At 39.2% G+C, this 26,288-nt stretch overlaps 3 gene segments (V, D, J or C); all 3 read left to right on the top strand.

Annotated features, from left to right (window-relative positions):
• The first annotated feature begins 745 nt into the window (after positions 1-745).
• On the top strand, positions 746-2,643 carry LOC148982023 (immunoglobulin heavy variable 3-48-like). The segment is given in 2 exon segments: positions 746-755; positions 2,330-2,643. Coding segments are annotated over 2 exon segments (324 nt in total).
• A 6,410-nt stretch (positions 2,644-9,053) lies between these two features.
• LOC120490326 (Ig heavy chain V region 6.96-like) lies at positions 9,054-9,587 on the top strand. The segment is given in 2 exon segments: positions 9,054-9,184; positions 9,263-9,587. Coding segments are annotated over 2 exon segments (352 nt in total).
• A 1,010-nt stretch (positions 9,588-10,597) lies between these two features.
• Positions 10,598-12,149, top strand: LOC120490325 (Ig heavy chain V region 3-6-like). The segment is given in 4 exon segments: positions 10,598-10,640; positions 10,758-10,814; positions 11,841-11,983; positions 12,030-12,149. Coding segments are annotated over 4 exon segments (363 nt in total).
• The last annotated feature ends 14,139 nt before the right edge of the window (positions 12,150-26,288 follow it).

The following is a 26,288-nucleotide window of genomic DNA, read 5'->3' as shown; positions in this document are numbered from 1 at the left end:
TGGAACAACATGAGGGAGATTAAATACAGACAGAATTTTCATTTTTGGGTAAAATAACCCTTTAACTCCCATTAACAAAGTTTTGTAGAACTTTGTAATCTACAAAGCCAAACACATGTAGGAGTTGTAACTCCTACTCCATCTGTGTTTTGATCATCGTTCTGACTCTGAGCAAGGCGTAGTCTTTGACAAAAATGTGATTTTCTTTAAAATGTTGCCTTTAAAAAAGGATGCATTAAGCTATTAAAATGTTGTTTTTTAAAGTACAGTTAAAGGTATTTTTCCAAGTATGCAAAAATATTTATACATTTGAACGTAGTACACTATACTTCAAATGCAAAAATAAAACAAATAGTAATAAGTAAAATGGCGTGTTCACTTAAAAAAAAACTTTCTTCGTACTTACTACATAAAGTGCTTAAAAATCAGTGGTGGGATGTAACCGTCACGGTGTTGTGCGGGTTGAAGAAGGAATACAAGAGAAGGCTCCAATTCAAACATTTAATAATGAAACTCCAAGGAACTGGTACAGACAGGTAGAGACTCCACAAAACATTAACATCGACCGACAATGACTGACTGAATGAGGAAAACTAAATACACAGAGGAATCAAACATAATGAGGTGCAAACAGGTGAAAATGATGAAACACGAGGAACAGGTGGCTAATGAGGGAGTGAGTTCAGGAGAGGAGACAAGAGGATCCTGGGGAGTGTAGTGCTGATGACGAGACAGACTGGTGCAGATGACGGACTGTGACAGAGTAACGAAGTACAAATACTTTGTTACTTTACTTAAGTACATTTTTCACATATCTTTACTTTACTTAAGTACAATAAATAGTGCATACTTTTTACTTTTACTTCGTTACATTTTGCAGCAATTATTATACTTTCTACTCCAGCTACATTTCTACAACTTCTGTTACATTTTCATTACATTTTCTGATCAGTTTTTCCCCTGCCAAAATCTGACCGTCCGTCCGTTGCACGTTTGTCTCACCAGTGACGTTTGGTTGCCATAGATATATCAACCCGGTCACACTAAATGTGTCTCGCACGCAGTGCGTTTATCGTGCAATTTATACGCGAAAAATTTGTTTTTACGTGCAGAGGAAATGCACCGTGTGTAATATACGTTTGGTTAGGATTATGGCAAGCCAAGAGGTTCAGAATTACACCATAAATTAATCACGTTTACTGACAAACACATAGTTATTAACATATAGTAAGGATAAGCATGATGTGTATATTGCCTAATTGCAAGCTTGTTTCAGTATAATTTCAGCACAACAATTTTTTTCCATCATTATTGAACATCATAGGAGTATTAGGTTGAATGAGTTAGAATTAAATGTTTTATTAATCATTAGAAAATAGACATTAAGCGAATAAATAAGTACTTTTACTTTTAATACTTAAAGTACATTTAAAATCAGCTACTTTTTACTTAAGTATGGTTGTCATTGTGTTACTTCTACTTTTACTAAAGTAATATTTATCTGGTTATTTGTACTTTTACTTAAGTACTGAGATTCAATACTTCCTCCACCACTGTTAAAAATATACTTGATCATTATAGTATACTCCATAAATTTAACTTGATGTATACTTCTTTTTCGTGATGTATACTTTCTTTTTACTGTTGGCAGCAGTGGCATCATGTGAGCTTCACTGATGATTTAAAGCACTAAATTAAAGTCTTGACAAACATTTTTTTGAGGCACAACGAAACACGATAATCCTTTTTATTACTTTTTATGGTGGTGTTTACTGTGTCGAGCTGACTCAACCTCCATCTTTGGTTCTGAACCTCAAGAGTCATTCTCCATCTGCAGGATTTCAGTATCAAGCTATTGCATTCACTGGATACGTCAACCAACTTCATTGGCTGGGTTATTGGAGTGGTGGTAGTATATTATTAAAGCAAGATCAACAATATTACAAATGTTATAATGTTACAAACAAGATCAGTTTCACGGAGGACACGCTTATATACATACATATATATATATATATATTACACATTTCTGTTTTTCTTAAACAAAGGTAACAAACAATGAAAGAACAGGGGAGGAGTCTATGCAAAACTGTGGTGCATATTTCTCATAAGAGACATTTTTTAAAAGTGGAGTGTGTTCACTGACTGTATGTGGTTCCTGTAGAGGAGAATAATCAGCAATGACAACAATAATCAATTCAATCTTGCTATTTCTTTTTTTACATGGTCTGTAACTCATTCATAAATTTTAAATTACGAATGCATATATAATTTAGCAAGTTTACATTTTGCTGTCTCTTAAGTTTTTGCTCTCTTCTCTCTCCCACAGATATCCATTGTCAGACCTTCACTCAGTCTCAGGCTGAGCTAAAAAGACCTGGTGAATCTTTTCGGCTGGTGTGTACCGCCTCTGGATTTACATTCAGCAGCTACGCGGCTGCTGTTGTGAGACAGGGTCAAGGTAAAGGTCTGGAGTGGATTGCATATATTGGCACATCCAGTTCTCCTATCTACTATTCCCAGTCATTCCAGGGAAGGTTTACAGTGTCCAGAGATGACTCCAGCAGTCAACTGTACCTACAGATGAACAGCCTCAAGACTGAAGACACTGCTGTGTATTACTGTGCTGTAGTCTCACTGTGAATGAGTTCAGGGTCAAGGCAATACAAAAACCACTTTCTTTCCTGTTGACTTTAAGATCCAGATGTACTGTTGCATTTCCAAGCAGTGGCGCTCTTGTCAAGCAGTCTTGATTAACTGTTTTGAGCATAACTAAATTAACTTTTATTTTTTCTTTGCTTTCTTTCTGTATATGGATTTTTTGTGTGTAAAATCTACACCTAATGCATTGATCAAAGATGATAATTTACAGATTTGACAGATTACAGATTTACAAAAAAAAGTCAAAGAAACAAAAAAAAAAATTCTTTCTTTCTTTTTTTTTTTACAAACAGAAGAATAGGGGAGAGCGGGGCACAACCATTTTGGTTTTGGCTCAATTAATTAAAAATAATTAAGTTAGATAAATACTTTTTTTTACACAACAAGCAACATACACATCTCTGCTACAAATGACCACTTAAAGTTTTTTTCTAGGACCTAACATTTTCGTACAGTTGGACTGAAAGTGACAGAAGTGCAAATGTTACAACTTACCCCAGTGGGGTTAATTGTAACAGACAGAGGGGTTAGTTGTAACACTTGTGTGTAACACACATAATTCAGTACTATTTTATTTATATAGTTTGACATTTTTTGTACATCTGTATAGACAGATATCCATACATCCATCCCTCATCCAATCATCCTTCTATTATGGATCAATTTCATGGATAGAGACGTAGAAAAGGGCTGCATTTTGCAATAAATAATAATAAATAAAATTATAAATATTGTAATTGCAATTAAATTAGAGTTGTGTATGGCAGCTGTATTTACAATTATTAATATTACTATTAATAATAATAACAGTAATAATAATACAAATGATATAAAAATGTATTGCATTACCTGTAAACATTGACAATGTGAAATTTATCATTTGCAATGTATACGGATATAACAACAACTCTTTAAATTCATGTATGTTTAAAACACTTAGTTTGATACTTTTAAATCTAAAAAGTAAATATATAGATGCTTATTTATTGAGAGGAGGAGACTTTAACGAAACCCCCAATGACTCTGTGGATAGACACCCTCCAAGGAACAGTAGCCTATGGTGTTTGAGTTGCTTTGTGATGATTTACAGGTTACTGACGTTTGGCATTTTTTACATCCCCATGATAAGGATTATATAGTCAAATGCTCTTACTCATAAATCACGAATTGATTTTTGGTTATTATCTTCTACTGAAATTCATTTTATCTTGGATACTTTAATTGTATATGCACCTTTATCAGATCACAAATTAATCTCAATTTCTTTAATTGGAAATACAAACAGTTATAAAAGAAAGGTGGTTATTGGAAATTTAACAATAAATTACTTTCAGATGCAAAATTTGTAGATTATGTTAAAAACATTTCTTATATATTGGAAGACGAATCTATGAGTCATGTTCAAAGATGGGAATTTTATAAATTTAAAGTCAGACAACTGGCAATACGTCGAGGTAAAGAAATTAAAGTGGCTAATTCCCAAAGATGTCAAGTTCTTCTAGATGAACTTGAAAAGTTATTATCAAAAGAAATTCTTAGCATAGAGGAAGAAATACATCTATCTAAATTGCGAAATGAAATGGATGACTTTTACTTAGATTGGCACCTATACCCCAGTCAGTCACAGAGGTTGAGCCAGAGGACAATCCCCCTATACCACCCATCGAACCAGAGTCCATATATCAAATTAAAAAAGATCTTGGACTCTCGACGTCGAGGGGGTCAACTCGAGTACCTCATTGACTGGGAAGGATATTGGCCAGAGGAGAGAAGTTGGGTACCTCGGAATGATGTTCTTGATCCCAGTGTGCTCCTAGAATTCCATACTCGACATCCCGAGAAACCTGCACTACGTACCAGAGACAGACCCCCACAACAACGAGGTCCAAGGTCCGCTTGGGGGGGGGGGGCTTGTTTGGGATCTCTCTTCAAAGACAAACAGAAGTGACATTACCCACAATTGCTGATACAACCTTTAAGACTGTTGATTTAGACCTGATTTTACAGGCAGGGCTTAGATTAAGCCAGGATAAGGCCTTATCTTGAGATAAAACAATGGCAGTGACATATTTTAAGGCAAGTTGTTTTCTGTTAAAACAGCTCAAACATGCATTTTAGTCCAGGACTATAGGTTTAAACCCTGTCTGTGAAACCGGGGGGCAATGTTTTAATGTAAGAATATATATTCATCCATTATTCAAACACTGCTTTATGTAACTTGTCTGTCAGGCGTATAATGAAAGTATTGGTAAAATAATTCTCCTGTAGGCAACAGGCAGTAGCTAATAACAATTGAAGAATTTTCTTTTTAACTGCAGTAGATTTACTTTACCAATGCTTTTGTTGCACTTGAGAGAAACATTTCCTACCTTGACAAAAACAGTCATAGATGTTTAAAAAATGTTTTAAAGTGCTATAATGCATATTTCCAGTTTTCTTCATGTTTATGTGGTCACAGATGTTGTCATTTTTTGTGGAAAGCATTAAACCACAAAATCTTGGACAACCGAAGAGCTGTATGCAAATGCAATACTTGCTCTCTATATAAAAGAAGAGTATCTGCTTTGTGGATCCGTAGGAGTGATAACGCTGCCTTTACTTCAAATCATGATCCTCTCGTCAGCTCTTCTACTGCTGGCAGCAGCTGCATCCTGTGAGCTTCACTGATGGTTTATTTAAACTACGGCAATGAATAAGCCTTATAACTGTTAAAAGAAGTTTTGAGGCACAATTAATAACACATTCTTTCGTTGTTGTTTTCAGGTGGTGTTTACTGTGTCGAGCTGACTCAACCTCCATCTTTGGTTCTGAAACCTCAAGAGTCATTCTCCATCTCCTGCAGGATTTCAGTATCAAGCTATTGCATTCACTGGATACGTCAACCAACTGGAAAAGCACTGGAATGGCTGGGATATCTTTGCAGTGGTGGTAGCAGTAATATTAAAGACTCCATAAAAAACAAGATCAGTTTCACACAGGACACGTCCAAAAACACAGTGTTTCTACAAGGAAAGAATTTTCAGATTGAAGACACTGCTGTGTATTACTGTGCTAGAGAGTCACTGTGAATGAGTTCAGGGTCAAGGCAATACAAAAACCACTTTCTTTCTTGTTGACTTCACTTAAGATCCAGATGTACTGTTGCATTTCCAAGAGGTGGCGCTCTTGCCAAGCAGTCTTAGTTGCCTTTTTTTTAGGATCAATGGGCTATATGCACGCATAAGTTCCGCATTTGACGTAAGGATGCTCGTCCATTTCCGGTTGTGTAGATTAAAGCGGAGGAAAACCGGAGAAAACGGGATTATGGCAGAGTCTTCAATATTTACTGTCCTCCCGTCTTTGAAACGAAACGTACATACGTTTAGATGTAATTTTATATATAGCTATGTTTATTTAATATAATTTTAAAAAGAAGCATAAACACAACGAGGGGTGTCTGTTTTATCTGTTTTTGTGACTAACGTTTCATTAGTATAACCATGGAGTATAAAATTCAATATAAATTCTCGGTATTGCATTGGACTCTATGATCGGCAGAAGTTATCGAGCATCCTTAATCCTTCACCGGAAATAACGCCGTGCATAGAGCCCATTAACTGTTGCCTTCTTGACCAAGAAACAATTTTGAAAGACTGAAGAAACATAAATAATTTTTCATACAGCAGCAGTCTTGGATTAGGTTCATCATAAAATCGGTTTTCGGCTTTGTGTGTCACGTTGTGTAGTTTCTTTATCCCCGTTTTCCTAAGGGGCTGTTGACACAACACAGTTTTCAACTAACAACTTGACAGCACGTTTTCAGGGAAACACAAACATTTGGAAAGTCTTTTAAAACGACCTACAACCAACCAGAGCAACGGTATGAATTTAGAAATAAAAGGCCACTTTCCTAGCCTGATTTTAGCTTCTGATTTGAACTCTCTGTTTGAAGGGGCGTGTCTGCTGTGGGATTCGGTGTAGCCAGTCACTGCTCTGATTGGCTGACATGCTTGCATATGAAACAGCTATGTATTACATGCAAAACTTTCTTGAATACTTTTACTACAGCTATTATAGGTTTTTTCTATTACAGCTATCGAGATTAAGGAACCATGAGAAGTTTTTAAAGAATTTAGATCTACCATCACATAAAATGTTGCTGTGATGAGCATTGAGCAAGCAAAGGACAGTCTGTTGATCGCGAGAATTAAGATCTTATCATTGCAACGCAGATTCTACTCTCTGTAATGCTTTCACCAATGCTAATGTGACCGAATGACTCACTTTACTTAATAGGGCTTTCAACTAAATAAAAGGATGAGCAGAGACAAAACCAGAGACGCCAATTTTATTTAACAATTACTAAAACACATTAAGCTCAATTTCAATCATTAAACAATTTAATCAATGTGAATAAATCAGCCCAATGAGCTTCATGTAGTCGATTCACATGGGCCGGCCACCCATACCCAGGCCAAACACAAACCACAACAATATACTAACAAACATTAGTAAATGTTTAAAATTAACATTAACAAAGGTTAATAAATGTTGAATAAGTGCAGTTCATTATTAGTTAATGCTAACTAATTACAGTAACTAATCTTAACTAATGAACCTTATTGTAAAGTGTTACCATTACAAATAATTCAGACACCAGAAGGGTGCACCCTTTCTCATTAAATGAATAACTGGTGATTGTGAAAAACCTGTTTGAACACACCTACTGTCAGTCCACATGCATGAGTAAATATAATGCAAACTTAACTGTCATATTTCCTATTTAAACAACTAGTAAATGAGTGTTCAATCTGAAGAGGAAAAACAATGTTCTCCCTAAAGCTCTTTCTGCTGTTGGCAACTGCACACAGTGAGTGTTTTTTTTTAATATATTTTAAAATTCTGTTATGGTTAAGGTAAGAAGTTTTAGGGATTTGAAATGTAAAACCCAATTCAATTTGATCATTATTGTGATTCTAAAGTATTTTCTTTTCTTTTTTTTGGTCTCTAGGTATTGACTCTCAGGTTGTGCTCACACAGTCTGAACAGTCAGTAGTTGTGTCTCCAGGTGGTTCCCACAAACTGACCTGTGCATGTAGTGGATTCACTCTTAGTAGCTATAGGATGCACTGGATCCGTCAGGCACCTGGAAAAGGACTGGAATGGATCTTGCACTATTATACTGACTCTGACAAAGGCTCAGCTCAGTCAGTCCAGGGCAGGTTCACAGCAACTAGGGACAGCTCTAATTTCTATCTGCACATGAATCAGCTGAAGACTGAAGACACTGCAGTGTATTACTGTGCAAGAGACACTGTGGAAACACTAATACAGGCAGCTGTTCAAAAACTCATGAGAAATCAGGTGGACATGGTTGAGTTACTCTGAAAAAGTGGAAAATACTCTGAACTCCTGTCTGAAGTGTTTTGAATGTATTAAATACAAAAACATGTTAATCTTAAAATGATTCCTCATTTTGAATCATATTTGCTTAACTCATAATCAATACTGACTTCAGACAGTTTCCCACAGTATGTCTCAGTATGAAATTTCTGTTCAGTCTAGCCTACATTTTCTTATGTTAATAATGGACTGGATTCATATTTTTTTTTCTAATTAGCTTTCTACAATTAAAACCAGCTGGTTCTAAAACTAGTTTGATGCAGCATATGCATATAGTTTGGCATATTTCTCTAGCACGCCCAGTGGCACACAACCTCTGAACTCTCCCTCACAGACATGTTAGCTCTGCACGTTTTATCGTTCTTTATCGGATTTGTTGTTCTTCAGCCCCCTGGTGTAACTGGAGATTTTTCAGAGCAGTTTTCTGAGGCTTCTGATCCTCATTTGTGATCGCTACTCAGGAATCCCACCGAGTATCTCATGAGAAAATAACAACTTGTTTACAATTACGGTCTAATCTCCAGTCAGATGCACTCAAACAAATATAATCCACAAGACTAAATAACATCTAAATTGATATTAACACCCCATTAAAAAAGTTTACAAACACTGTAAAAAAAACAAAAAAAAAAAAAAAAAAAAACCGGTGGACAATGTACTGTATAAAATGAAGGGTTTTTCCATATTGTTTTACCTGTATTTTGAATTACATTGCTTAAGGGTTAATGGGCATTTCAGTAAAATTACTGGATAATGTCCTGGGAGAAAATTAGCAGTATATTTCAGTGTATGCTTAAGTTGATCCTTAATTCTGGGTTTAGGCCTCAGTTGTAAGTCGTTTTGGATAAAACCGTCTGCTAAATGACTAAATGTAAATATAAATGTAATGTAAATGTAAAAACATTTAGATAGATACTACATTAAACTACAGTGTAAGTCTGCAAACCTCAAACAGATGCAAATTATTTTGTGGGAAGGGTCAACATCTCCCAGACTCTTGAAAGATTGTGTTATAAGCATGTGACCAGAGACTAAAACAGCTGCAGGGTAACCTATAACTGTTTTACTGCCTTTTAGTTTGACAGTGTTTCTGTTGTAATGGAGATGCTACTATACGGATTCCTACTGATGATTATCACATGTGAGAAACTCCCATCTGTAGTAGATTATTATTTCATTGTAATAAATCATCTAACATGATTTTTCTTCTGTTTTTCAGGTGTTAATGGTCAGTCTTTGAGCTCCTCGGATTCTGTGGTGAAAAGACCAGGAGAATCAGTGACTCTGTCCTGCGGTGTCTCTGGATTCTCAATGAGCGACTACTATGCACTGGATCCGTCAGAAACCAGGGAGAGGACTGGAGTGGATCGGCCGTATTGACTACGGCACTGGCACTGTTTTTGCTCAGTCTCTACAAGGCCAGTTCTCCATCAAAAAAGACACCAGCAAAAACATGCTGTATTTAGAGGTGAAAAGCCTGAAGACTGAAGACACAGCTGTTTATTACTGTGCCAGAGATTTACAGTAACACAAACGTCTGCAGGGCTGAACAAAAACTATTGTCACTTTTGTAACAAGCCACTTTGTTGATTTTTACTTTATTAAAACATTGATTTAAATACCTCTTCATGGAGATCTTTCTAAATAAACAAGCTTACTGAATTCATGCAACAATAAAACAAAAAACATTCACAAATTAAAACACAGCTGAGTTCTATGGCATTCCAATGTGTGATTTTTTTTTTTTTAATAACTGAAAGTTAAATATTACATCACATTATTGAATATCTTTAAATGCTGATCTTTCGAACAGGTTTTCAAACAGAAATCATACAACAAGTACTAAAAAAGCTTTAGGAAAAGCTATATCAACATTTGTGTAAAGAGTCATAATAATTAGCTACTATACTATGTCTCTGAAGAACTAGTAGCCTAAATAAAAATATGTTGAAAGGCAGACATGGTTACAGAGGGTATTAAGGATACAGAAAATAGAAACATACCTTTAGAGGGCAGCCTATGCAAACTTGTCCTTCTCCCTTTTAAGCCCCCACTGTATTCATTAACAGACTATTCATCTACTCACCTGTGACTTTCCTGCATCAAGTTACTTATCACATAAAATGGTAATGGATGTCTAAACTGTGTTTTACCTTTGTGTTTGGTCTCACAAATCGCCTTTGATCTCATAGGTGTCTGAAGCCACTATTTGATCTGTTTGTATACATTCAACTACACTGAACTCTACAACTTTGTTACAGTCCTTTATTCACTTTCACATAAACATAACGCAACATCACATCTGTTTTTAATAGAACTCAGACGAGGTTGCATGCTCCTGCCTGCTTGGAAAATAATCACATGTATTCTTGCTGCAGAAGGACATTGTTATCCATATCAAGATCTGGCACTCATGAAATGAACCCCAATGGCCACAAGATGTATTTTTTGCTAATTCTGGGCTTATATGCAAATGATCTGATGTCCGTTACATATTTAAACAACTGCACTGTTGACTGAAGAACTCATCACTGGTTCAGCCTTGATATAAATCATGTTCACTTTGTATTTGTTGCTGTTGCTGGCCACAGTGTCTGGTAAGTATATTATTCGCTGGACAACAACAACAATAACGACAAAAACTATTTTCGTATTGTGAATAAATACATGATCCTAATTATTTGTATTTTTTTGTTGTTGTTGTTTATCCACAGGTATTGACTCTCAGGTTGTGCTCACACAGTCTGAACAGTCAGTAGTTGTGGCTCCAGGTGGTTCCCACAAACTGACCTGTGCATGTAGTGGATTCACTCTTAGTAGCTATAGCATGCATTGGATCCGCCAGGCACCTGGAAAAGGACTGGAATGGATTATTTATTATTATTCAGATTCTTCTAAGAGCTCAGCTCAGTCAGTCCAGGGCAGGTTCACAGCAACTAAGGACAGCTCTAATTTCTATCTGCACATGAATCAGCTGAAGACTGAAGACACTGCAGTGTATTACTGTGCAAGAGACACTGTGGAAACACTAATACAGGCAGCTGTTCAAAAACTCATGAGAAATCAGGTGGACATGGTTGAGTTACTCTGAAAAAAGTGGAAGAAACTCTGAAGTGAAATAACTCTGGTCTGAAGTGTTTTGATTGTATTAAATACAAAAACAAGTTAATAGTAAAATTATTCCTTATTTTTAATCATAATGACATCAGTTTCCCATATGTCTTAGTAATTATAAGTATCTCTCTTCAGCATACATTCCCTTATATTAATAATGGCCGTGCGAGTTACTCGTGTATTGCAGCTGGTGGTTATGTTGCCCATACCGCCTCCCATGGCCTAAACTGGTATTATGACACCTGCCGGGCTGGGGCTAGTAATTTAGCATGCTAATTCAGGTTAATATCTTTTTAATGACATCATCAACCTTATTTCTTCTCATTGTTTTGATGTGTGTAGATCATTTTTTGGATATTTTAACCTCAATTCTTACACATGGCACCTTTAAACTGTAGTGTAAGTCTGCCAACCTCCAAAAATGCAAATGATTTTGTGGGAAGGGTCAATGTCTCCCAGACGCCTGAAATATTGTGTTATAAGCTGAACTTCCAGTCAGTGCATGTGTTCAGTGGCTAAAACAGCTTCAGTGTAACCTATAACTGTTTTACTGCCTTTTTCTGTTGTAATGGAGATGCTACTATACGGATTCATGATTGTCACATGTGAGAAACTCCCATCTGTAGTAGATTATTATTTCATTGTAATAAATCATCTAACATGATTTTTCTTCTGTTTTTCAGGTGTTAATGGTCAGTCTTTGAGCTCCTCGGATTGTGGTGAAAAGACCAGGAGAATCAGTGACTCTGTCCTGCAGTGTCTCTGGAATCTCAATGAGCAGCTACTGGATGCACTGGATCCGTCAGAAACCAGGGAGAGGACTGGAGTGGATCGGATTTATAGACACTGGCTCAAGTGCATATTATGCTCAGTCTCTACAGGGCCAGTTCTCCATCACAAAAGACACCAGCAAAAACATGCTGTATTTAGAGGTGAAAAGCCTGAAGACTGAAGACACAGCTGTTTATTACTGTGCCAGAGATTCACAGTAAGACAAACGTCTGCAGGGCTGAACAAAAACTACTCATGTGATCTCTGAGGGCTCAAGGATGGTGAATCAAATTATGAAATATATGTTGTTCTATATCTATATATCGAAATTCTCATGAGTATAATATCTCTGAAGTTTATTCTCATTAATATTGAAAAAAAAAAAGTTTTTATCACAGCAGGGTGACTAGAAACATGAAATTGTCAGGAGAATAAATATGTGGAAATAGAAAGGCCAAATTCCCATAATCATCCATCACAACTAATGAGTGAAACCAAAAAATATAGTTCTGATATATTCAGCTCCTCACCACATAATGTTTGGGAGGGTACATATCCTCACCACATATTGATCATCTAAAAACAAACTTCAGAATTTGCGGTTGTCAGACGCTACAGGAAGAAATAGGGCTAACAAATTTATTTATTTTTTTTTGGCAGATGGGTTTAGGGCAAACAGGGATAAAAAAAATACCCCACGACCACAGTTGAAAACTCTTGGATCTTTAATGATGTGGGCCTATTTTCTGCCAGAGGTCCTGAACACATACATTAGCAATACATAGTTCAGATACATAGCAAATACCAAACAAACATAAATTTCAAGCCTCTGCTTGAATTCTTATAATGGGCCTGAAATCTCACGAAAGGAGATGTGGATGAATAAAAGGAGGAGCAATGACAGGGCAAGACAAGAGAGGACCAGGCCTGGGACGTATTATGTTTTGTTTCTGTGTGTGCGGCAGTTGACCGCATCGGGGCTGCCTCTTTACTTTTGTTTTGTGTTTTTTTTTTTAATTTTTTATTATTAAAGTGTTGTAATGTTTGCTGGTTCCTTCCTCCTTTTCCTCCTCAGAGCATTTTCCTGTTACTATTTTCTAATTTCTAAGAATTTTAATTCTTGCTAGAGTGCATCATTTTCAACTTAAAATGTAGTTGAGCTCTATAGCAGTCCACTGTGTGAGTTTTGAATGATTATCTTTATAAAAGGTTTTTGAAACAGTGCAGAATCAATAATAGTAAATAAAAGCTTTAGCTTTACATTCTTTTCTCAGAAAAAAAAAAAATCATAATCGGCTATCTCTGAACGTGTAAATAAGAACAAACAAACAATATGTTGAAAGTCAGACATGGTTACAGAGGTTAATAAGGACACAGAAAATGTAAATGTACCTTTAGGGGGCAGCCTATGCAAACTTCCACTTCTCCCTTTTAAAAGCCCCCGCTCTCTTCATCTACAGACACAAAACTTGTTTATGAATTTCCTGCCTCAAGTTCATAACATGGCAATGGATATTGTGTCTAAACTGTGTTTAATCTTCATGTTTGCTCTCACGGATTGTAAGAAAGGCTTTTGAAATCCTGTTGACATATTCATGTGTGCTGTTGTAAATGTTAATGTTGAACTGTTCATTTTTCAGTCTGTTGGTGTCAGACACTGACTGAGTCTGAGTCGGTGGTTATTAAACCTGGAGGATCTCACAGACTTATCTGTACGTGGTCTGGATTTAGTAGTGACCCGCGCTTGGCTTGGATCAGACAGGCTGCAGGAGGAGGTCTGGAGTGGCTGGCATACATCTCATCTGGCGGTACTACATACTACTCTCAGTCTGTTCAGGGACGGTTCACCATCTCCAGAGACAACAGCAAGAAACAGATGTATCTGCAGATGAATAATATCAAGAATGAAGACACTGCTGTATATTATTGTGCCAGAGAGTCACAGTGACAAATACAACTACAGTGCTGTACAAATATCTGAAAACAACATAAACGTTATCATTGCTCCTGTCACGTGTGGTTGCAGAAAGGAGAGTTTAGGCAAAATCTAGATCCAGCAGTCAACTTAAACAAATAATCAAAATCACAAACTATTTGAGAGAAAGGACCACAGGTGCTTAGGAGGCTATAGTTCTCGCCCTGGAGCGTCGGTCAAAACGCAGGACAGGAGGCATGGATCAGATTGAACGTTTTACTCAACTTTCTTCAGCAGCACAGACATACATTAGACATCAATTACAGGTGCAGATTTGAATGTAGTAGTTGCCTCTCAGCTTATATTAATGGACATTGTAGGTTAACATTTTGGGCTTGAGTGTATTAGTGTAGCTGAAAATAAACAAAACAGTAATAAAAGTTACATATACTGTATAAACGAGCATTATTGATTAAGTCTATCAGCTTAACATTATAGCACAATACACCAGCTACACCAGGTGACTAATAACTCGTGAGTCACCATTCCTTAACTAATCTGTACAGAACAAATAATGTAAATATAATGATAATACAAGCATAACACTCAACTCAGTTAAACAACATAAACAGTGACGTCCATTCTTTGCCAACTGCACTGCATAACTCGTCATTTCTCCTGAGTGGATTTATGACCCAAATACTTGAGTATTTCTAGATATTCACATATCCAATTAATTCTAAACAAGTAAAGGATAAATCAAACTCACTTTTCTCATAAGGACGTACACCGTTATTAATGTTAAACACGAACACTGCACCGCGACTTCTTGAACAGTCTTCCTGTGGAGAATGCAGCCGTTTGTATCACGCGCATTTCTCATGCGCAATCACTTCCAGTCCACCCGCTAATGGCCACTAGATGGCGCTTTGGCGCTACCTTTATAACAGCCGCCCCCACATTTGCGATGCAAATGTGCCCCAATTGAATGTTAATCCTCCGCAGGCAATTCGGGCAGCTGAATTAGCTTTACCACAGGTCTGGTGAAGCTTTTGTCCTTGACTTTTACCTCAGCTGCTCTCACATGTCCATCAGCGCCTGGAAACACCTTTACCACTTTGCCTACTAACCATAGAGCCCTTGGTAATTGGGTGTCAACCATCATTACAACACACCCCTCCGTAAGGTCCTCAGTAGTCCTTTGCCATTTTTGCCTCAGCTGAAGACCTGGTAAGTAGTAGCTTATGAACTTGGCCCAAAAATGATCCACCAGTATCTGACTTTGTCTCCACCGTCTACGACTTAGGCGTTCAGAATCTTGGTAGACAACTCAATGAACTACTGGGCCGCCCCATCAAAAGATGATTTGGTGTTATTGGGTCAACATCTGCGATGTTAGCTGACACATACCCCAAAGGTTTGGAATTCAAAATAGCCTCCACTTCAATTAAAACTGTTCTGAGTACTTCCTCAGGAACGCTTTGTGCTCCAATTGTGGTGCTGAGTGCTGCTTTTACAGAGCGAATTTCTCGCTTCCACACTCCTCCAAAGTGTGGAGCTGCTGGAGGATTAAAATGGAAGTTGATTTGATGTTTCGCCAGCAACCCTTGCAGGTCCGGACTCATGGCAGTGAAAGCCTCTCTCAACTCATTCTCTCCCCCTCTAAAATTCGTCCCCTGATCAGAGTGAAGTTCAGCAGGGGTACCACGACGTGCAGTAAACCTCCGTACTGCCATCAAGAAGGCATCCGTGTCGATAGAGGTAAGTACATCAAGATGCACTGCTCGAGTGGTAAGACATTTGAATATGATACCCCATCTCTTTTCTGTACGCCTGCCAATCTTCACATGGAATGGCCCAAAGCAGTCCATCCCGGTGGAATAGAACGCTGGCTTGAACAAACGAAGTCGAGCAGGTGGCAAGTCAGCCATCTTCGGTGAAACAGGTTTGGATCTTAACTTCCGACACTCCAGACAAGCATATTGATGCTTTCGAACAGCCTCACGCCCTCTCAAAATCCAGTACGACCGTCGGAGTTCAGCGAAGACCCGCTCTTGTCCAGGATGGCATAATCTCTGGTCGAAATCCTGGATTAGCAGTTTGGTAATACAGTGGCTTGGATCCAACACAATTGGGTGTTTGAAGTTAGGATCCAAATCCTCTGCTCTTCGGAGGCGTCCACCAACTCGAATGACCTCATCTGTTGCATCAAATTCAGGGGCCAGAACAAGAAGGCGGCTACTGGAAGGAACTGATTTATTGGCTTTGAGAAGGTTATATTCCTCTTGGAAACTTTCCTGCTGAGAATGTTTAAGGAGGAGAGAGACTGCCTGCTGATAAGTTCCTGCACTGGATGGAGCAGCTTGACCTGCTTCCTCAGGCTGAAGGGTGCTTACTGTGGCTTCAACCAGTTCACTCCAAGTAGCGTACCTGCTGGAGTCTGGGACAGACCTATCAGAACTTGAGATGTAATGGCAGAACAAGGAACGTCGTAGCTCGGTAGGATCTTCTTCGCCGGACCCTGCTGGAGCTTCTGGCCACTCATCAGGTGGTTGTAAAAGAAAAGATGGACCCTGACACCACCTATTTGGTTGTGCTAGTTCCACCAATGATTTACCCCTGGTCAAATCATCTGCCGGGTTAAGTGTTGATCTCACATACCTCCACGATTGCTGATCAGTGAGCTCTTGGATTTCAGCAACCCTGGTTCCCACAAAGACCTTGAATCGACACGAGTTTGACTGGAGCCATGTCAGAACAGTGGTCGAGTCAGACCACAAGATGGTATTTCTGATTGGTAAGGTGAGCTCACTGATTATCAACTTTGCAAGTTGGGCTCCAGTGACTGCTGCACAAAGCTCCAGTCTTGGCATGGATTGTTGTCTTTTTGGCGCAACTCGAGATCTGGCCAGCAGAAATGCCAAGTGGACACCACCTTCTGCATCTTCTGAGCGTAGGTAGGCCACTGAACCATATGCTCTCTCAGATGCATCACAGAACACATGAACATCGCGTATCACGTCGGGCTGATCCATAGTTGTTGGAACATAACAGCGAGGTAAGGTAATGCGAGATAATTCAGGCAGTTCTGCTACCCATGTATTCCAGGCTTGGAGCAGCTCCTCAGGTAGTAATGGGTCATCCCATTCTCGTTGTTTATCCCAGAGTCTCTGTACAATCACTTTAGCCCGAGTAGTATATGGTAGTATTAGCCCCAACGGGTCATACTGTCTGGCCAATGTACGGTACACAGTGCGCATTGTGGTTGGGCCGTAATCATCCAGTCGATGTTTATAACCGATGGTATCTGTAGGGCAATGCCATCTTAGACCTAAGGTAGACTCTTGAACATCAGAAGAACTTTGGGTGAGCCACAATTCAGCGTTATCTGAGCGAGCTTCTTGAGGAAGATGGCTAAGGATGTCAGGGGCGTTGCTGGCCCACTGGCGGATCTCGAAGCCCCCCGATGCCAACAGGACACGTAATTTATAAAGTAGATCTTTGGCATCAGCTTTTGATGATAGACTCTGTAAACAGTTGTCTACATAGAAACACCTGTCTACTGAATTCCTGACATCTTCTCCCTCGGTGCTGTGATCGTACACGTGTTTTTGCAGGGCGAATGTGGCACAACAAGGAGAACATGTGGTCCCAAACGGCAGAACCTGCCACTCATAGACCACAGGAGGCATATCACGGCAGAGGTTTCGCCACACAAAACGAAGAAGGGACTTGTCCTCAGGCAGAAGGCAGACCTGGTGGAACATTGCCTTTATGTCCCCGCTTATTGCAATGGCATGCTCTCGAAAACGAAGCAAAACCCCCAGGAGTGATGGGCCAAGGGTAGGCCCAGGAAGGAGAGATTCGTTGAGGTTGCGACCGTGGAATTGGTAAGAACAATTGAATACTAGGGGTGTAACGGTACACAAAAATCACGGTTCGGTACGTACCTCGGTTTTAAAGTCACGGTTCGGTACGTTTTCGATACAGCAAAAAGAAAGAAATGCCAGAGAAATTTCCTATTTGTTTAAAGAAAAAATATTTTTAAATAAGTGTGAGTTTTCCTAGATCTTGAAACTTTCAGGTTTATAAATAGGGCTCATCTTTGAAGGATGAACAAATAATGTTTTGGTCATCACATTAAAAATAACATTTAAATATATATATATATATATATATATATATATATTTATTTAATATTTGAATTTTGAAGTGTTGGAAAAAGATGTGTGAAGTACTTGAAAGCATTTCACCATTCCAGCCAAACTGGTTCCGGTTACTATATTAAATCCATGGTGAATGTTGCTGGTCTGTGGACGTAAAGTATTACTAGTTCATTCACGGCACAATGTGTTTCTCCTGGTTTCCATGACAGCGCTGTTTGATCTTATAGAGATCTACGGTTAATAACGGAGAAATGTGAATGCTTCTCACTAGATCTCGCAGCGATGTTATTACCTCAGTGGCGAATTCAAATGTTTTCTTTACCGGATCTCTTAGCGCGGTGTGGTAACAGTGTTGCTTGATCGAGATCGGCTCGCGCTGCACAGATGTTGCTGGTCCGAACTGATAAACGATCCGTGAAGCACATAACGAGTAGCGCAGTTTCGTTCTGCTTTCATTACGCTTGCCATTTGATGTTGCGCAACGTTATGTTGGCCGCGTCAGCACGAATTTTGCCGGCAGGAAAAATGGTCCAACTTCCAAGCAATCGTTCGGTTTGTATGCGTACCGAACCGGAAGCCTCGAACCGAAACGGTTCAATACGAATACATGTACTGTTACACCCCTATTGAATACTAAGCGGTTCTTCCCATTATGTTGTACCAAATGATGGGGAATGAACCACGATTCCTCACTCTGTGCAGCCTCCTCCTCAGTCAGCTTACGTACTGAGCCTGCCAGTTCAAGCTTGCTCATTTCTGTAATGTATGCGGAAGCTTTGTCCTCATCTTTCACAAGTCGTTTCTCTGTACCTCGGAGGCTTGACATGACAGCATCTTTGGTTGCATGGAAAGGGGTAGTATTTATCCTCCGTAGCAAAGGGGTCGCGTAGTGCTGAATCTTGTTATGCTCAATACGGATCGTCTTACTTTCCAGAAGTGAGAGTGCCTCTTGATCCTCTCGGGATCTAGTTATCTGTTTCTCTGATTTGAATGGTAGCGTGTCCACCTGCCACAGCTTCTCCACATTTCTCAGAAGTTCAGCGGTTTCAGAGTTTACTGAGGTCAGGTAACAGTTCTGTGATCTAGGATACTGTGGTAGACCCCTAGCTGGGCCCTGCAGTGTCCACCCTAACCTGGTCCGTATAGCGACCGGTCCTCCTGGTGGTCCATAAAGCACTGGTTCTGTTGGTGTGATCAAATGAGGCTGGTCAGCTCCAATGAGAAGAAGAGGGTGAACTTGATAAAAGGGCTCAAGGGGCAAACCTCTGAGGTGCTTATACCTTTTTTTGCAAGATGGTCAGTTGGTAAGAATGATCAGCCAGTCCCAGATTCTGAGCAGTGAATGCTCCACTAATGTGGTAATTCCGGTTTGGCTGTGAGGCAGGGGAAACACTAAAAGAAACAGATGCTCCTTGAAGTACTTGGGTTTCTTGCCTTATTGTTCTCAAGGCCAGTTCCTCAGGAATTCCACGCAGGCCAAGCTTATTTGCTGCCTCGCAGAGGAGTATGGTCCTCTCCGAACCATCGTCGAGTACAGCAAAAGTCTCCAGAGCTTGTTCACGATACTGCAGACGAACCTTTACCACCTTCAGCAATACCCGGCTGCAGTCCGTAGGTCGATTTAGATAAGCAGTGCCAACTGCGGAGCTCAACATGCATATGCCCTCTTTCCTTGCCTTAGAATTTAATCCATGCAGTATCTGTAGGTGTTTGTTCTGGCAAATGCTGCAAGGTTTCTTGAGAGTGCAGTCTGTAACAGCATGAGACCGACCACATTTTATGCACCTCTTGTTATCAATAATCCACTTATGGATCTGCTCAGGAGAGAAAGTCTGGAAAGTAGCACACTGACTTAAGAAATGTTCAGAGCTTTCACAGTATGGACAATATGGTTGCACTTTAACTCTCTTCTTGCCTGAGGTGAACTCTTTAGGTCCTGATGCTGGTCCCTTCATCTGTGAGGCAGCTTTGGCACCATGGAGAATAGTGGCTGGTCTGGTGAAGCGGGCTGGCTTTGTCCGGCTCTCCTGATTACGTTTGTTGGGTGGTTCGGTATGGCCTTGACACCATGCTTCATACTGGAGCCACTTGGAGAATTCAGGTAATGTATACATTGAATCCGACTGATAATATAGGTGTCTGCGGAAGTCTGCACACAACTCTGAAGGTAGTTTACCCATCAGTCTGGCGACGTGGGAGCCACATTTTAATTCCACTTCTCCCTCTGCGCCAAGGGTTTCCAGCATCCCAACAAGGGCTCTGATCTGCAGTGCGAACCTTTGAAATGCCTCATGATCTCCTCGTTTGATGTCAGGAGCATCCATGACCTGTGCTATTCTTTTGAGTGCTAACTGATGCGGCTGACCAAATCTCTCATTTAGGGCTGTCATTGTGTCCGAGTATGGAGTGGTAGAGTTCAGGTAAGAGTCAGCGATAAGGGAGGCTTCCTCTAATTTAAGATGGTCGACCAATATTTGGTATTTGAAGAGCTTGGTAGCACCTGATGGCAGTAGGTTCTCCAATGACATCTTCAGCCTGGCAAATTCTGCAGGGTCTCGATGAATCAACATGGGAATACGTGGCTTAGGGCCGAGATAGACTTTCTCTTGTGCTTGAGACAGTGGTGGAGGAAGTACTGAATCTCAGTACTTAAGTAAAAGTACAAATACCCAGATAAATATTTACTTTAGTAAAAGTAGAAGTAACACAATGACAACCATACTTAAGTAAAAAGTAAAAAGTACTTTATTTTAAATGTACTTTAAGTATTAAAAGTAAAAGTACTTGCATAACAATTTATTATCTTAATGTCTATTTTCTAATGATTAATAAAACATTTAATTCTAACTCATTCAACCTAATAGCCTACTCCTATAATGATGTTCAATAATGATGAAAAAAAAATGTCACCATTTCTGAAACAAGCTTCCAATTAGGCAATATCATGCTTTTACTATATGTTAATAACTATGTTTGGCAGTAAACGCGATTCATTTATGGTGTAATTCTGAACCTCTTGGCTTGCCATAATCCTAACCAAACCAAACATATATTACACACGGTGTGTTTCCTATGCACGTAAAAACAAATTTTCGCGTATGAGTTGCATGATAAACACACTGCGTGTGAGAAGCATTTAGTGTGACCGGGTTGATATACTGTATCTATGGCAACCAAACGTCACTGGTGAGACAAACGTGCAACGAACGGACGGTCAGATTACGTTTTGGCAGGGGAAAAACTGATCAGAAAATGTAACGAAAATGTAACAGAAGTTGTAGAAATGTAGTGGAGTAGAAAGTATAATAATTGCTGCAAAATGTAACGAAGTAAAAGTAAAAAGTAGGCACTATTTATTGTACTTAAGTAAAGTAAAGATACGTGAAAAATGTACTTAAGTAAAGTAACGAAGTATTTGTACTTCGTTACATTCCACCACTGGCTTGAGACGATGAGGGAACAATCTCATGAGGTGAGGGTTGTGGCTGATTGTATGGAATTTCTGGGTGTGTAGGCCATGGTTCAGTCTGTTTCACTGATTGTGGAGCATACACAGATTGTTGCTGAGGTGGCGAAGGAACGACCATCCAGGGTGCAGAATGAGGCGTTAAATATGGAGCATGGGTTGGAGGGCAGTTGAGGGGATAATACGATGAACTGTACTGACCCTGTGTATTGTGTGGCATGAGGCTTGATTTGTTATCCTCTCTGTGAGGCCTGAATGAATGATTATGGAATCAGTTTCCACTGACTGGAGCATACTGTCCATAGTAGGGCTGTGCTACTGCTCTCTCGGTGGCTAGTTTCACCGGGTTTGAATAACTAACAGAAGTAGCATGAGTGACTGGGAATACACGCTCTTTTCTAGCTATGTAAGGAACATCATCACATACCGGAGGTGGCGGTTCAGGCCATGACTCATCATCTTGAGGACCTTCCACTGTTGGTATAAGTGTCTGTGGTGTTACGCAGGTAACTGAATGTGACTCAACCAAGGACGCAGATGATACTTGGGATCGGAGTGGAGAGACTTGCGATGAAGCAAAGAAGGAAGCTGGTGATGATAAGGGAGCAGGGTGTGAAAGTGGCTGCCCTGTTACAGGAAAAAGGGCTCGGCTGTCTTCCAGTAATAGGTGAGTATCTGCACTTGAGGTTTCCTCCAAAGTCCCACGGCATTTGGCCAATACATGCTGGCGCACTCGATCGCGTAAACTTTGAATGAGCTTGGTGTCTTGGCTAAACTGAGCTTGAATGTCCTCTAATTCAGTATAAAATGATCCCCACTCATCTCTTGCTTCATACCGACTTCCAGATCTGGCCGATGCAGGTCCCGCTGAGTACATCATTCTAGCAGTTTCATCATTCTCTGCATCGTACTCCTTTCCAAGTCTAAATGTAGTCTGTGCTGCAGTATCTTCTGTATAAGAGGAAGTCAGTTCTCTGTGGCCTGTTATGTTCACTTGGTAGTCTGACAAATAGGTTGGCAGTCTGACTTGCCGTTTTGGCCGCACAGATACTGAAAGGGCTTCACTCATTCCTTTAGAAGTAGCCATCCTTAACCAAGGTAAGCACTGATATCCGGCTCGAAGGACCAATATTTGAGAGAAAGGACCACAGGTGCTTAGGAGGCTATAGTTCTCGCCCTGGAGCGTCGGTCAAAACGCAGGACAGGAGGCATGGATCAGATTGAACGTTTTACTCAACTTTCTTCAGCAGCACAGACATACATTAGACATCAATTACAGGTGCAGATTTGAATGTAGTAGTTGCCTCTCAGCTTATATTAATGGACATTGTAGGTTAACATTTTGGGCTTGAGTGTATTAGTGTAGCTGAAAATAAACAAAACAGTAATAAAAGTTACATATACTGTATAAACGAGCATTATTGATTAAGTCTATCAGCTTAACATTATAGCACAATACACCAGCTCAACCAGGTGACTAATAACTCGTGAGTCAACATTCCTTAACTAATCTGTACAGAACAAACAATGTAAATATAATGATAATACAAGCATAACACTCAACTCAGTTAAACAACATAAACAGTGACGTCCATTCTTTGCCAACTGCACTGCATAACTCGTCATTTCTCCTGAGTGGATTTATGACCCAAATAGGCTACTTGAGTATTTCTAGATATTCACATATCCAATTAATTCTAAACAAGTAAAGGATAAATCAAACTCACTTTTCTCATAAGGACGTACACCGTTATTAATGTTAAACACGAACACTGCACCGCGACTTCTTGAACAGTCTTCCTGTGGAGAATGCAGCCGTTTGTATCACGGCACGCGCATTTCTCATGCGCAATCACTTCCAGTCCACCCGCTAATGGCCACTAGATGGCGCTTTGGCGCTACCTTTATAACACAAACATTCAGGATAACAGGAAAATATAAAACGCAGGAGAGAAACAACCATTAACCAAAGACTGACTTACTAATAGACAAGATTTCTAGTGGTGTCCAAAACCATAGTGGACGTTAAATGCACTCATTCAATCCCATAATGCATACAACATGTGTTCGCTCCACGGCTCGAAAATACCCATAATGCACTGTGAGCATCACATCAAATTAATTCCCGATTCTGAACAAAAGATGCCATAGATGAATCATCCATCCATCCATTTTCCAAACTGCTGGTCCAAAGTGGCTACAGAGTAATGTCATACAGGAATAAATTCCTTTTAATTGATTATTAAATTGTTAAATTAAGGTTTATACATGCTAGAGTTCATGGTGAATCTTTTCATTAATATTGGAGCTGCCACTTTACCAAGTTTCAAAGGTACTGATGATACATTATAGAGGCTACATAATACTAAATATTATAGATGTGCCTAGATAAATATTAAATAAGATTTCATGGACACAAAGCCATTTTCCTCACTCTTCAGTAGACTTTGCATGGAATCACGAGTCAAATCATGTCCTGCGGAACAAAATGTCTAACATGCTCCCTACAAAAGAAATAAAATATAATTACCAAGCTTAGAGACAAATTTGCTATACGATAATACAGTATGTAGGCAGGATGAGGTTTGAACCTACATCCCAATTTCTGAACAATTAGACTTGGAGTACAGGAGGATTCTTTCAGTGATTGCTTTCATTATTTTCTTAATTTCTTTATTATTTTATATTTTTATAAGTAATTGTGATGATATCCTTGATTCTGGAATAGCAGGCGTGATTCCAACCAAAATAACATTGTATGCACTGACTTTCTTTGAATGGTAACAGCTACCAAAAGCTCAAAACACCAATAATAAAAACATCCAAAATGTACTACACCCACAAAAATAACAGCCTGCAATTTGAAAAGTTTTATTACATACATATAAGATAAAATGTATGTCAACAAGTCTATACAAAAAAAAAAAAAATCTGATTCAAAGAAAACAGTATGTGAATATTGTATCAAATCAATTAGAAGTCATTCAAGAATATTTGAGTCAATCGATTGCAATATTATGATGCAATCGTTAGCCTATTTTTACAAAAACTAATTCTACGGGGCAATAACGTGAGTATGGAGCGTTTTATACATTGTCGTGTTTCTTTTAAATAATGGACAGATGTAGTCTTTGGATGCCACAGATGTCATGTTACTCGCTGTCAAAGTGACGCCAAAATGAATTTGAATGGGATGCTAACAGCAGGTGATGGTCTGCTACAATGGCAGTGTAGTGAAGTGTTAGGTCCCACTCATAGACACTAGACCTCACCTGGGGGTTCTAAGCATGCGTCAAAACCGCCGCCATCTTGGAACAGGGGTCTTGTCATAGGAAGTAGCTAGGTAACGCTGCTATCTCTGCCTTTACTTCGAATTCATTGATGGTGGCGGACTTTTGTGCAGCGTATGATGTTCACCGATGAAATCTGAAGTAGGAAGAATGTTTAAAAAAAAAAAAAAATTTCTTTCTGGAATCAATGATGAATACATGTCTGACCGTTGGAACAAACCAAAAAAACAAGAAAAATCGCATTCATGATGATTTATGGTGATTTTATTTCCGTTAGACCTGTGTCTACTACATTGACGCTGATGCATTAAAGTGGAGGGGCTCCCCTGTTTCAAGATGGCGGCTCTATTGACGCATTCGTTCCAAGAACTGCCGTAGCCAAGGTGAGGTCTAGTGTATATGTCTATGGGTCCCACTGAAGTGCTAAGGACCCCATTAGTATGCCAGTACTATGACTGATCCAAATGTTCAGAAAGGCCGTGAAATGTAAAAATATTACTGTTTTTGTGAGTTTTTCAGTCGAAAATGTAGTTGTTTAAAGCTCAAATCTGTGGTTTATTTATTTAAAAATTTGATCTGACGTTTTTGTGAGTTGTGAGACCTTAGTAATCACCGGGCGCTCAGCGCTCACCCAACCCGCCTGGAACAGCCTTAACTCGGCTTGTCATTTTGACGTTTGCCGCGGGCTCTGCTTCTAGTCTAGTGGTTAAACATGAGATATAAATTGGCTTGTGTATATCTAATGGACAATCTTTGGTCTCATAATCTATAATTTGTTCCCTGGCAAATCGTTTTGGCTGAGGGCAAAGAGAAGTTTCATAACTTTGTATATTTAGGCTATTTACCTTTAATATTGTAGCCTGTTGACTTATGTTTGACCGAATCTTTTAACTTGCTTTATTTCTTGACTTGTATAGTTTTTTATACCTTTAGGCTACTTATACTTTAATAATGTATTTTCTGCTAATGGACTTCAACCATATAAATGATCACTAAAAACATCAAATCCAAAAACCAAAAGGCTTGGACAGTGTAATGCCTCTTCATGTAACCCCCATATTCTTGTTTGAGCATGTAAAGTGGATTAGTTGCTCTGTATGTTTATGTAAATCATCAGTTGCATATATTTAAACACCAGGCATGAGTCAGTTTATACATTCATCTGATCACTAGAGGGAGGGAAGAACCGCTTCAGTCCATTCAAACTGTGAAACACCATGATCTCTTCATCTTTAGTGTTTCTGGCTGTAGTTTCCTGTAAGTTTAATCTACTTTTCTGTGTGATGCATCTTTTTGCTGCAAAAAAGCTTGTTGTTAACAGCCTTTAAACTTCTTGCAATTTTACTAACGGGTATTATTTCATTTGATACAGGTATAGATTCATATGAACTCACTCAGCCTGAGTCTCTGACTGTCCGTCCTGATGCCACTCTCACTATCAGCTGTAAAGTCTCCTATTCAGTTACTGGCTCTGCTACAGCCTGGATTCGTCAGCCTGCAGGAAAAGCTCTGGAATGGATTGG

Source organism: Pimephales promelas, chromosome 3, assembly GCF_988280905.1.
Source record: "Pimephales promelas chromosome 3, fPimPro1.hap1.1, whole genome shotgun sequence".
NCBI classification, from domain to species: Eukaryota; Metazoa; Chordata; class Actinopteri; order Cypriniformes; family Leuciscidae; genus Pimephales; species Pimephales promelas.
This window is presented reverse-complemented; position numbering and strand designations above follow the sequence as displayed.